Raw genomic sequence first — 12925 nt, 5'->3', positions numbered from 1 at the left:
GCAGGGAGCCTGATGAGGGACTCTATCCAGGACCCTGGGATCATGACCAGAGTTGAAGACAGACACTGAGCCACCCATGACACTGAGCCACCCAGGTGCCCCTGTAGTTTGTATTTTCTTATCCTGGCACTCTTATGGGTCCAAGAAGAGTTGCTGACTTTTCAGTTGGTTCAACTTTTTACTTATTGTTAGAACAGAGTGTAAATTTCCAGTGTCTCACATGCTAGACTGGAAAACTGGAGTCTGGTTCCTGTTGTTTTAATCCATTCTGCCACTCTTTGTTCTGACTGGGGATTTTTAAACATTTACATTTAAAATAAGTATTCATAAGGAAGGATTTACTATTATCAACTTACTGTTTTCTGTATGTCTTAAATATTTTTTGTCCCCCCTTTTCTCTCTTACTGGCTGCATTTGTGTTTTTTTTTAATTTTTATAATGACACTTTTTGGCTGCTTGACATTTCCTTTTGTGTATATTTGAAGTATTTTTTTTGTGATTGCCAGAGGGATTACATATAACATCCTGAAGTTATAACAATGTATTTTAAACTGATAACAACTGAACTTCCATCACATACGAAAGTTCCACTCCTCCCTATAGAGCTCCACCACCCACGCCTCATGTTATTAATGTTACAAAGTACTTCCTTATATATTGTGTACCCATTAACTTTGATTTATAATTAATTTTGTGCTTTTGTCTTTCCTGTCCTGTAGAAGAATAAAAAGTGGAGTTATAAACCAAAACTGTGATCATACTGGTTTTTATATCCGTGTGTGCTTTATCTTTACTGAAGAACTTAATATTTTTGTATAGGTTTGAGTTACTTTCTAAATTCCTTGAATTTCAACATAAAAGACTCCCTTTAGCATTCCTTGCCAAGAAGGTCTAGGAATAATCAACTCTTTCGGCGTTTGTGTACCTGGGAATGTCCTATTTTTTCTTTCATTTTTGAAGGACAGTTTTGCTAGACAAGGAATTCTTGTTTATTTTTTAAAATAATTTAAGCATACCATCCCCCTCTCTTCTGGCCTGCAAATTTTATGTACCAAGTTGACACAGGAATGAAGTCGATGTATAAATAAATAAATAAATAAATAAATAAATAAATAAATAAAAAGAGTGTGTTCTTTATCTTTTCAGTTCCCTTCCAGTCCTATTATGTGGTTGATAAATTATATCAAAATACTAAGAGATCACTGCGCCTGCACTAAACCTAAGGGAATTAGGAAGATTATCAAACCTTTACTAACAGTACATATACTCCCCCTTCTCCCAGTGATTCCATAAGGAGCTGTTTGTGTCTGATGTTATTCCTGCTTATCCTCTGAGATTACCATGTTGTAGCTGCTGTATATAGAAACTATGTATTTAGGTTGCTTCTTGATTCTGAATCAGTTTCTTTATGAGCTAATTAAGGTTATGAAACAAGAGAGGGATGGAGAGAAAGAGATAGTCTGAGGGATCTAAGGAAAACTTTCAGGGACAGGGGATTTTCTTAACATCTTTTTACTTTCCAAATGTCCTGATTCAAGAGAGAAGATGTAATTCTTTGAAACTGAGAGAATACACATTTTTCATTCTTTATGGATGAAACAAGAAAAAAAATGGATTCTAGGAAACAAAGATCTTTTTAAGGATAGGATAGAAGGGATGGTTTATCTCTCATTTTGACCATATTTCATATTGTATGAATCCACTGAAGGAAGAAAAATAAAGATACCTTGTGATCTCCGTACTCAATGGCAGGTTGGCATTTTCAGGGGGATGATATCACAGAGATTACATCTTGTGCATTTGTACAAAAAAAGTGTTTTAGAAACCACTGTGTGTATTTGTGAGTGTGTGTACTTTCTAGCCCTGCTCTTGCAATGCTCTGTAGCGTATCTGTAACTCCAACATGCACTTAGCAGCTGAACAGGTGACAGCCACTGCACTGGTCTAGATTATAACATTTCCTGCTGGTTACGTGCTTACACATGAATGTGTGGGGACCCTTCTTTACCCATGGAATTTTATTTCACTTTAATCTCTCTGTAACCTTTGAGTCCCGACTATACTAGATTTAATTCATTACATCATGATTGTCCTTCCCGATGGAACTTTGTTTATGCTCCTTTGTTTTCCTTTGTTTATGTGCATGTGCTTGTGGGTGCACGTAGGTAGACATGCATTATCCATATCTATACCTAAATATCCATATTCAGAACCTTTGGGAAAACGTCATGAAATCCTCACGTTCCAGCCTAAGTAGAAGGCTTTTCTTAACTCACTAAAATAAATTTGACCCCTTGCTGTCATTTCTGTTAACTCATCCTTTCCTTTGGGATAATTTTTTGCCTTATAAATTGCCTGTTTAAAGTTATAATGTAATGACTTGTTTAAAGCTAAATGAAAAAAAAAAGCCATATATGTGCTCTTCAAGTGTTTTTCACTATAATAAAACCAGGTTCTCGTAAATGTAGAAGCTTAGAAAAAAATTATTATATCTATCTATCTATCATCTATCTATCTATCTATATATATATATATATATGTTTTGGTTAACGATATATGGGGAATATAAGTGTTTTGGCATGATTCAGGAAAGCATATATAGAGTAACTCTGTGTAAGTTCTTAGTTCATATTATATCTATGAGGATTTATTTGAGACATAAAGAAAGCCTGTTCTCCTTAAAAACCGATGGCAGTGCTACTAGATACATACTAAGTACTGCCTTGATGAGTGATAGGAAAAGCAGAAAACCAGTAACTAAGGGTTCCTCTACAACTGAAGCATTTGCGGTGACTTGAAAGTTAGTTCTGTTCTTTAACCCTCTCAACTCCTGCCTCATGCTCAAGCCCTTTATCCCAGGGCTTCTTTGCCATGGAGGCTTGACCGTCCATCGGAACTATAAGAAGAGGTATAAAGTGTAAAGAAATCTACCATAGGGGCGCCTGGGTGGCACAGCGGTTAAGCGTCTGCCTTCGGCTCAGGGCGTGATCCTGGCGTGATGGGATCGAGCCCCACATCAGGCTCCTCTGCTGTGAGCCTGCTTCTTCCTCTCCCACTCCCCCTGCTTGTGTTCCCTCTCTCGCTGGCTGTCTCTATCTCTGTCAAATAAATAAATAAAATCTTNNAAAAAAAAAAAAAAAAAAAAAAAAAGAAATTACCATAGTCAGTAACCTGTGTCTCAAGCATCATCAGGTAAATTTACAAATCCCATAAATAAACTGTTGTGCATGTTTGGGAATTTGGGTTTCTGGACCAACAAATGAAGGAGCTCAATTAATATCCAGCTGTGCAGTGAAATGATCGAAATCTGAAAAAAAGGAAGATAAAAAGGTAGTGAGGGGTTAATGTTAAGAAATACCTTATCCATACCAAAAGATATCTGTTGGTTCACAAAAACTTAATATGTGCCTATTTAAGTAATACAAAATATAAAGAAATAAACAATAGGAAAAAAGCAACATCATTGGCAAACTTTGTCGGCTTAGTTACATATGCAAAGCAGCAAATGAAAGGTTAAAGATACAGATTGAGTTAATTCTACTTCAAAAGCTGTGCCCAAAACTTCAATATCAGGTCCAGAGAGGGACAAAGACCCTCTATTTCTATTCCCCACATGAATGGCAGAGTGGATTATAAGCGTCCTTTCAATAACTCCTTGATACTTTCACAAGACCTCTGCTTGACCACTTCCATTTATGGAAAACTCATTGACCTGAGGGAAATACTGAATAAGAGCTCAAGGAAGAAACTCAGCAACCTCTCGGTAAATGTTGACTTAAGTACAAGTATGAGTAAAGATGGAATCTTTTACTGCAAATGAAGGGACAAGTTGACTTATACGTCCCTGAGATAATATAAGTATTATCTTTCTGTACTTCTAAACACAGTCATTTGGTATGTTATTGCTAATTTTAGTATTATGATCCTAGTGAATTTAAATACACCTGATTATGAATTTGAATTGTTTTTAGCAACAGATCATTACGGATCTTCTCGACCTGAATCTCCATGTTTTCAGCATCCGGTTGTGCTGCTTCCTCTTCAGAAGTAGTGACAAAAAGCAAAGGGAAAAGCACCATGCCTCCTCTCAACACTTCTCGTCCCTCTCCTGTCACCTTCTTGCTGATGGGCATCCCAGGACTAGAGCACCTGCATGTCTGGATTGGGATTCCCTTCTGCTCCATGTACGTGGTGGCCGTGGTGGGGAATGTGACCATCCTGGTGGTGGTGAGGGCCGAGCGAAGTCTCCACGAGCCTATGTTCCTCTTCCTCTGCATGCTCTCCATCACCGACCTGGTCCTCTCCACGTCCACGCTGCCCCGCATGCTCTGTCTCTTCTGGCTTGGAGCCTATGACATTGCCTTTGATGCCTGCCTGACCCAAATGTTCTTCATCCATAGCTTTACTGCTATGGAATCAGGCTTTTTCCTGGCCATGGCCTTTGACCGTTATGTGGCCATTTGTGACCCACTGCGCCATACCACCATTCTCACCCATGCTCGCATCACCATAATGGGTATAATTGTGGTGATTCGGGGTGTAGCCTTCTTTTCTCCACATCCCATCCTGCTCAAACAGCTGCCCTACTGCAGAACACGAATCATTGCCCACACCTACTGTGAGTTCATGGCTGTGGTGAAGTTGGCGTGTGTGGACATAAGGGCCACCAAGAGTTATAGCCTCAGTATGGCCTCTATCATTGGCTCATGTGATGCCATTCTCATTGCTGTATCCTATGCCTTCATCCTCCGCTCTGTGTTCCGCCTGCCATCCCGAGAAGCTGGCTTTAAGGCTTTGGGCACGTGTGGATCACATGTCTGTGTCATCCTTGTGTTCTATTCCACAGCTGGTTTTTCCATTTTCACTCACCGATTTGGGAAGAGTGTGCCTGCACATATCCATATTTTTATTGCAAATATGTACCTTTTGGTGCCCCCTTTCCTCAACCCCATTGTGTATGGAGTAAGGACTAAGAAAATACGGGAGCACGTTCTTAGGACATTAATGATCAAAGGTGCTTGATTTTAGTTGGATTGACAAAATAAATGGACATAAAACAGATGATGTAAGTAAAATAACTAGCTGCTCTTACTCCTGCAATTGAATTGCATTTACTGCCTGAATGTTCCCTTTTATTTATTATATGTCTGTGAATTCCAAAAATTCTAATCCAGCACACTATTTCAGTTTATTCATTTATTAAATATTGGAGGACAAATTGTTAATCCCCTTTTAACTGTGTGTCTTTTGGAGGATAATTACAAATAGAGAGTGAACAGTAGAAGGAAAAAAATACGTACATTGTAAACAAAATATTTCTCAAGAGAACTAAATGATGGACGGTTTCCCACTCTTGTTTAGGGAACAGCTTAGGGTACAACTGAAAGAAGCTTCCCCTGATGTTTCTGTTTGTAATATATATTTGTATATTGGTAATAAAGAAAAGGCCATGAAGATTGATCTCTCCTTTACATATCTCTGTATCTATCTATCCAATATTATCATTCATGTTTTTAGCATTAAGGTGGAATGTAACTAAAGGGTGTTTACTGGTGACTTTTTTATTATTGTGGTAAAATAACATAACATAATAGTTATTATTTTAACCACTTTTAATTGCCCAGTCCAGTGGAATTCGTGCATTCACATTGTTGTGCAATCATCACCACCATCCTTCTTCAGAGATTTTTTTATCTTCCCCATCTGAAATTCTATCCATTAACATTAACTCCCCATTGCCCACATCCCCTGGCAACTACCATTGTACTTAGTCTCTGTGAATTTGGCTACTCCAGGTACCTCATCCGAGTGGAATCATAGAATATTTTTCCTTTTGCGATTGGCTTATTTCACTCAGCATAAAATCCTGAAGTTTCATTCATGTTGTAGAATGCTTGAGAATTTCCTTCCTTTTTGATGTTGAATAATATTCCCATATATTATAGTGGACTATAGTTACATAGATAAAACAGAAATAGGTCTAAATATAGATTCCTATCTATTATCTATCATCTATCTATCTATCTATCACCTATCTAATCTATCATCTATCAATCATCTATCTATATACCATCTATCATCTATCTATCTATCCATCCATCTATCTATCATCTATCTATCTATCTATCTATCATCTATCTATCATCTATCTCTCTTACATTTTGTTTACCCATTTATCTGTACCCATATATTTATATGTGGATTGCTTCTACCTTTTGGCTACTGTGAATAATGCTGCTATTAATATAGTTGAATAAATATAAGTTCGAGTCCCACTTTTAATTATTTGGGGTGTATACCCTGAAGTCAAACTGTTGTAATATATGGCAATTCTTTGTTTTCATTTGTAAGGAATGGCCATGCCGTTTCCCACAGCATCTGCATCATTTTACATTCCCGCTAGCAATGCACAAGGGTTCCAGTGTTTTCATATCCACACCAACAGTTGTTATTTTTTATTTCATTTTTTAAAGTAAGAGTCATCCTGATGAATGTGAAGTAATGTCTCATTATGGCTTTTGATTTGCATTTCCCTAAAAATTGTGATGTTGAACATCTTTTCATGTGTTTGCCATTTGTATATGTTCTTTGCAAAAATGTTTATTCAAGTTATTTTCTCATTTTTCGATCCAGTCATTTTGTTGTTGTCATTGCTGTTGAGGTTTAGAAGTTCTTTATGTACATTCTGGTTATTAATTTATCAGATGCATGATTCGTTAATATCCTCTCTCATTATGTGGCTTACCTTTTTACTCTGTTGATAATGTCCTTTGATGCACAAAAGTATTTTTTTCTGCTTATTTTTTTGATTGAAGTATAATCAACATACAGTGTAATATCAATTTCAGGTGTCCAATAGAGTGATTCAACACTTACGTATATCACCTGGAGCTCATCACAAGTGCCCTCCTTAATCTGCATCACCTATTTCACCCATCCCCCCACCCACCTCCCCTTTGGCAACCACCAGTTTGTTCTCCGTATTTAAGCATAAAGTTTTAATTTTGATGAAGTCCAGCTTATTTATTTTTACTTTTGTTGCCTACGTTTTGGTGTCCTATCCAAGAAATTGTCAAATAAATGTCATGAAGTTGTTCGCTTTTTTTTTCTAAGAATTTGATAGTTTTCATCTCTTACTTAGGTGTTTGATCCATTTTTAGTAATTTTTTATAGGCTGTGAGGGCAACTTCATCCTATTGTATGTGGATATGTAGTTTTCTCATCACCATTTGTTGGAAAACAAAACATTATTCTTTCCCCATGAATGATCTTGTAGAAATTCCTCGACCATATGTGTGACAGTTAATTTGGGAGCTCTCCTTTTTATTCCATAAGTCACATGTCTGTCTTTAAGCCACTGGTTTGATTACTGTCACTTTGGAGTAAACTGTGAAATCAGGAAATATGAGACTTCAACTTTGTTCTTATTTTTCAAATTTTTTTTTGTGTGTGTGGCTATTTTGAGTTCCTTGAGATTTTGTATGAATTTTACATTGGATTTTTCTGTTTCTGAAAAAAATGCCATTATGACTTTGGTAGGGATTGCACTGAATTTGTAGATCACTTTGGGTAGTATTGACGTATTAACAATATTTTGTCTTCCAATCCATGAGTATGGAATCGTTTTCCATTTATTCATGTCTTCATTAATATCTTTCAAGAATGTTTTGTATATTTTAGTGTACAAGTATTTGTCTCTTTGCTTAAATTTATTCCTATTTTATTCTTCTTGATACTATTGTAAATAGAATTGTTTAATTTCATTTTCAGATTGCTCATTATTAATGTATAGAAATGCAATTTTTGATTTCTGCATGCTGATTTTGAGTCCTGCAATTTTGCTAATTCATTTATTAGTTCTAGTAGGCGTGTGTGTGTGTGTGTGTGATCTTTCCAGTTTTCTTCTTATAAGTTCAAGTCATCTGCAAACAGAGATATTATATCTTCCTACCCAACTTGGATGCCTTTTATTTCTTTCTCTTGTCTAATTGTTCTGGCTAGGACTTCCAGTACTATGTTAAATACAAGTGATAGAAATGGGTATTCTTTGTCTTGTTCCCGATCATAGAGAAAATGACTTTCAGTATTTCACCATTGAGTATAATGTTAGTACAAGTGTTTTTCATATATGGCCTTTATTATATCGGAGTCGAGGTTGCTGGTTGTTTCCTATCATTCCCTTTCTAATATTTAAAAACAGTTAACTAGGAAATACTGTCATTCTTTCAAATCAACTAATTACCAAAGCCATATAGTATTGTGAAAGCTATCTGTATTAGTCAGAATCTAATCAAGAAACAAGAAGCTCTTGAATATTTAATATAGGGTATCTTTAACACTGATAATTATATAAATTATAGAACTTCTGAGAAATTAAATATTCAAAAATAAAGTCTCCCAGAAATTAAGAACTATAGGTACTCATCTGGGCACCTGTGTGGCTTAGTTGGTTAAGCCTCTGATCTTGATCTTAGCTCAGGTCTTGATCTTGGGGTCATAAGTTCAAGCCTTGCATTGAGTTCCATGGTAAACATTGAGTCTACTTAAGAAATACAAAAAAAATTTTTTAAAAGAACTAGGGGAAGCCATACCAACTCTAGGTCAGTGAAACAGAGAGAGGAACTAGCAGTTCAATCATATCTCAAAGATACAAGTCTCTCAGTGGAAGCTGAAGCCATGGAAGTCCCCTCTGGCAGGATCTGGAGTCCTGGAGCAGATGCAGTTGTCAAGAGTGAGAAATAGGGAGAAATAAACCAAGTTTTCCTTTCCTCTTCCCTAATATTTTCCTGCCAGTGCCTCCACTGAACAAATCCAGCATAAATACAGATGATCTGTGATTCTGGAAAATACAGCCTATAATATTCATCACTCCTGAAATACAGAAATAGGAGAGGAGGATGAGGAAGGACATATCTATAAGGAAGACATACCCAACATTTGCATAACATACCAACCAAAATGCAAATAAAGATTCTTTTGGGGGATAATGAATATCCTGTACTTGATCAAACAAGTAAAGTTCGGGGGGATTCAGGAACAAGAACATGACTAGAAAATAACCTGGAGCTTCAGTTGTTTTTTCAGAACTAAATAAGATTTGAGTAAGTTACTTAAGAATATCTGGAGACATGGAGGGATGTTAATGTGGATGCCCTAATTAATTAGTAAACATACACCTCTCTGGTGTCCCCCACTCCCTCTAGTTCTCATAACATACATTGTAAGAAGGCATTAATTCATAGCACCTGCATGTGCTTAAGCCCAGGGAGTGTAATAAATCAGGTATCTCAAGAGACCTGGAGTCCAGAGGCCATCTCTTACTGGTTTCTAAGCCAAGAGCTTAGTTGGCAAAGACACTACAAGATTGATTCCCTTCAAGAGACCAGATTGTGTCTGGAGAGACTGGGAGAGATTAGTGAAATTGCTTACAATCAGAGAGCCTTCTCATGGGCGGTGATAGGCAGGCTATTCCTTGCCAGCCTCTGGTCCCCCAGGATAATGGCTCTTGTTATAGTTATAGCCAATATTAAGCTGACACTCACAGTGAGCAATGAGACCATCTTATTGTAGAGGTAAGATAACCAGGTTACAGGCTGTAAAATTATAGTTGAGTTGGGATGGGAAAATTCAGTGCTTCCATGAGAAGGGAATGATGGGGCCTAGGATGGGGTTCTAGGTCCAGTGTTAAGTAGTGTGGACTTACGGCTCTCTGAAGGATGGTTAAACTTCTTGACAAAAAAATAAGGTAGAAGAAGATGAACTCAGTATTTAAGCTGATATGTAATCTTTGTCCATAACTTCTGTTAATCTACTCCTAGGATTTAATCCTGAGCTGCATTGGTCAAAAACTTAAAAAAAAAAATCATACTTAGTTTTATTCAGAGTGAAAGGATATCTCATGTTATATAAGCTCACCATATGCCAATATTTGAAGCAAAATAATGATTTATCAATTCAAAATTTAGTATTGGAAGGACACCTTTCCAAAATAGTTTTTCACAGATTCTAAGGCATGCTTTTTGGCAAGCTGATATATGAGAGCCAAGAGTTGCATTTAAAAGTTGGCTTCAGGTGTTAGACCTGTAAACACAGACAACAAACTGATGGTTGCTAGAAGGAAGGGGGTGGAACATGGACAAAATGGGTGAATAGGAGTGGGAGACAGAGGCCTCCAGTTATGGAATGAATAAGTCACAAGAATAAAAGGCACAGCATAGGGCATAGAGGGAAGAAAAAAATTGCTTTGGAAATAAAAGTCAGTGTAAGTGTATCATGTGATTGGAGAATGTATTATTTACCTTCTGGAAAAATTTGATTGATCTTTCACAAAAAACACAAATATCTGGTAATCTGAATACCCATGTTTTCCAGACTTAGTCATTTTCTCTATAATCCTTTGCTAAGTATTTTCTTATCATTCAGTTGAGATGATTTTATAAAGATAAGTATCCTTCATTTATTAGCTCAATGACTCAACTTTAAAAATAGGACCAGTTTGGTTCATACCTCTTCATTCTGCTTTTTTAGCTAACTTCCCCAATTGTTCTTTAGTATTTCTCAAGTCACCTTTTCCTTATATCTATAAGCACTATCATTGGGAAGGGAATAAGAGGGGTTAAAATATAACAAATCGCTGATCTCATTCGTGATGGTGCTATTTTTTTGCCTGTCTTTTTTTTTTTTTTAAGATTTTATTTATTTATTTGACAGAGATAGAGACAGCCATCGAGAGAGGGAACACAAGCAGGGGGAGTGGGAGAGGAAGAAGCAGGCTCACAGCGGAGGAGCCTGATGTGGGGCTCGATCCCACAACGCCGGGATCACGCCCTGAGTCGAAGGCAGACGCTTAACCGCTGTGCCACCCAGGCGCCCCTTTTTTGCCTGTCTTAAACAGTAGAAAATTGTATCTTCATGCTCAGCAAAATATCAACTACTAATTCTGTAATACTTCTGAAATGCATCTACCTAGCTAAGCAACACTGAAAATAAAAGGCAAGGTGAGAGATAGATAGATAGATAGATAGATAGATAGATAGATAGATAGATTGATAGATAGATAGATAGATAGATAGATAGATAGATAGATAGATGATAGACAGATCCTTTTCTACTAATTTTTTTCACCCCAAAAAGCACAGTCCCATGTATTTGGTGCATTTCAAGATTATACTACTGAAGAAATAATTCAATAGCCAGCATCTCTCCTGGTCCATAATAATGAGAAAAATTGGTATTTGTAGATTTATAACTTTTGTGATTTTTTAAAATTTGGACAGGGTCATGGAATATCCACTGTTTTCATAATGTTCAATTACAACAGGACCAATCTTCACCCTACCACCTTCCTGCTGCTTGGCATTCCAGGATTGGAGGCTGTCCACGTATGGATTTCTATCCCTTTTTGCCTCGTCCACATAGTGTCACTAATGGGAAACGTTGCCCTTCTATTCGTTGTCAAGACAGACCACAAACTGCATGAACCTACGTACCTCTCCCTGTGCATGCTGTCAGTGGCCGATTTGATGCTTACTTCTACGCTTCCCAAGATACTCAGCCTCTTCTGGTTCAATTACAGAGAGATCTGTTTTGAAGCCTGCCTCACTCAAATGTATCTTATTCATTCTCTGTCTACTATGGAATCTGGATTTATCTTGGCCATGGCTTTTGACCGCTACATAGCCATCTGCCACCCATTAAGACATTCCACCATCCTAACTCCTGCAGTGATCGTAGGCTTGGGTTTGGTCATTGCCTTCAGAGGAGCTATACTCCTCAGTCCACATCCCTTTCTATTGCGGTGGCTTTCCTACTGCAGAACTAATGTCAGTCATCCCGCACACCTACTGTGAGTTTATGGCCCTGATAAAGCTGGTTTGCGCTGAGACCAAGATTCGTAAAGCCTACAGCCTAATCGTGGCATTCCTGACAGGGGGATTGGATTTCATATTGATTATCTGTTCTTATGTCCTTATTCTTCTCACTGTCTTTAATCTTCCATCCAAGGCTGCCTGCCTCAAGACCTTAAGTACATGTGTCTCCCATGTATGGGTCATCTTAGTGTTTTATACGCCAGCTTTTTTCTCTTTTCTCACTCATAGGTTTGGCCACCACATTGCTCCACATATCCACATTTTTATAGCCAATATATATCTTCTTATTCCACCTATGATGAACCCTATTATTTATGGTGTGAAAACCAAGAGAATCAGGGAGAGATTCTTTAAATTCTTAACAATAAAATGTGTTTAAAAGCATATCTTACTGCTTTCAAGATTCTCCCTTTGTTCTCTTCTTTCAAAAGTTTGACTGACACTCTAGTAAAGAATATCTTATATTCATTTTACTTGGAATTTGCTGAGGTTCTTGTATATGAGGGTTAAAGGGTTTTTTAAAATCAATTTTTGAAAAACTTCAGCCATTATTTCTTCAAATGTTATTTCTGTCTTTCTTGTCATTCTCAGATTTTCCTTATAGGTATGTTGCTATTTTTGTTAGTATCCTGCAAGTTTTTGAGACTTCATTTTTCTGCATTTTTTCCCTTGCTTCTCTAGTTGAATTGTCTCAATTGGCCTCTCATCAAGTTTGCTTATTCGTTTTTTTTCTACAAGTTCAAATATGCTTTTGAGCACCTGTAGTGAATTTTACATTTCATTTATTATACTTTGCCATTATATTTGGTTCTTTTTTTTATAATTCCTCTCTCTTTATTTATATTCTCTATTTGGTGACACAATTCTCAATCTTTCTTTTTCTTCTTTACTTGGTTTCTTGTAGTTTGTAGAACTTATTTATAATAGCTGATAGCAAGTCTTTGATTAAAAAGCAGAATTTTTATTTCTAGTGTTGTTTTTTTAAGATTTTTATTTATTTGTTTGACAGAGATAGAGACAGCCAGCGAGAGAGGGAACACAAGCAGGGGGAGTGG

The 12925-nt window shown here is 36.9% G+C and overlaps 1 protein-coding gene and 1 pseudogene across 1 annotated transcript; both read left to right on the top strand.

Annotated features, from left to right (window-relative positions):
• Positions 1 to 4077: 4077 nt before the first annotated feature.
• Positions 4078 to 5022, top strand: LOC100475284 (olfactory receptor 52D1). Its single transcript, XM_002930703.4, has one exon. The coding sequence runs from the start codon at positions 4078 to 4080 to the stop codon at positions 5020 to 5022; it is 945 nt and encodes a 314-aa protein (XP_002930749.2).
• Positions 5023 to 11303: 6281 nt separating this feature from the next.
• On the top strand, positions 11304 to 12249 carry LOC105234800 (annotated as a pseudogene).
• Positions 12250 to 12925: the final 676 nt, after the last annotated feature.

Source organism: Ailuropoda melanoleuca, chromosome 8 (genome assembly GCF_002007445.2).
Source record: "Ailuropoda melanoleuca isolate Jingjing chromosome 8, ASM200744v2, whole genome shotgun sequence".
NCBI classification, from domain to species: domain Eukaryota; kingdom Metazoa; phylum Chordata; class Mammalia; order Carnivora; family Ursidae; genus Ailuropoda; species Ailuropoda melanoleuca.
Note: the sequence above shows the minus strand (reverse complement) of the source record. Positions and strands in the feature narration are given on the sequence as shown.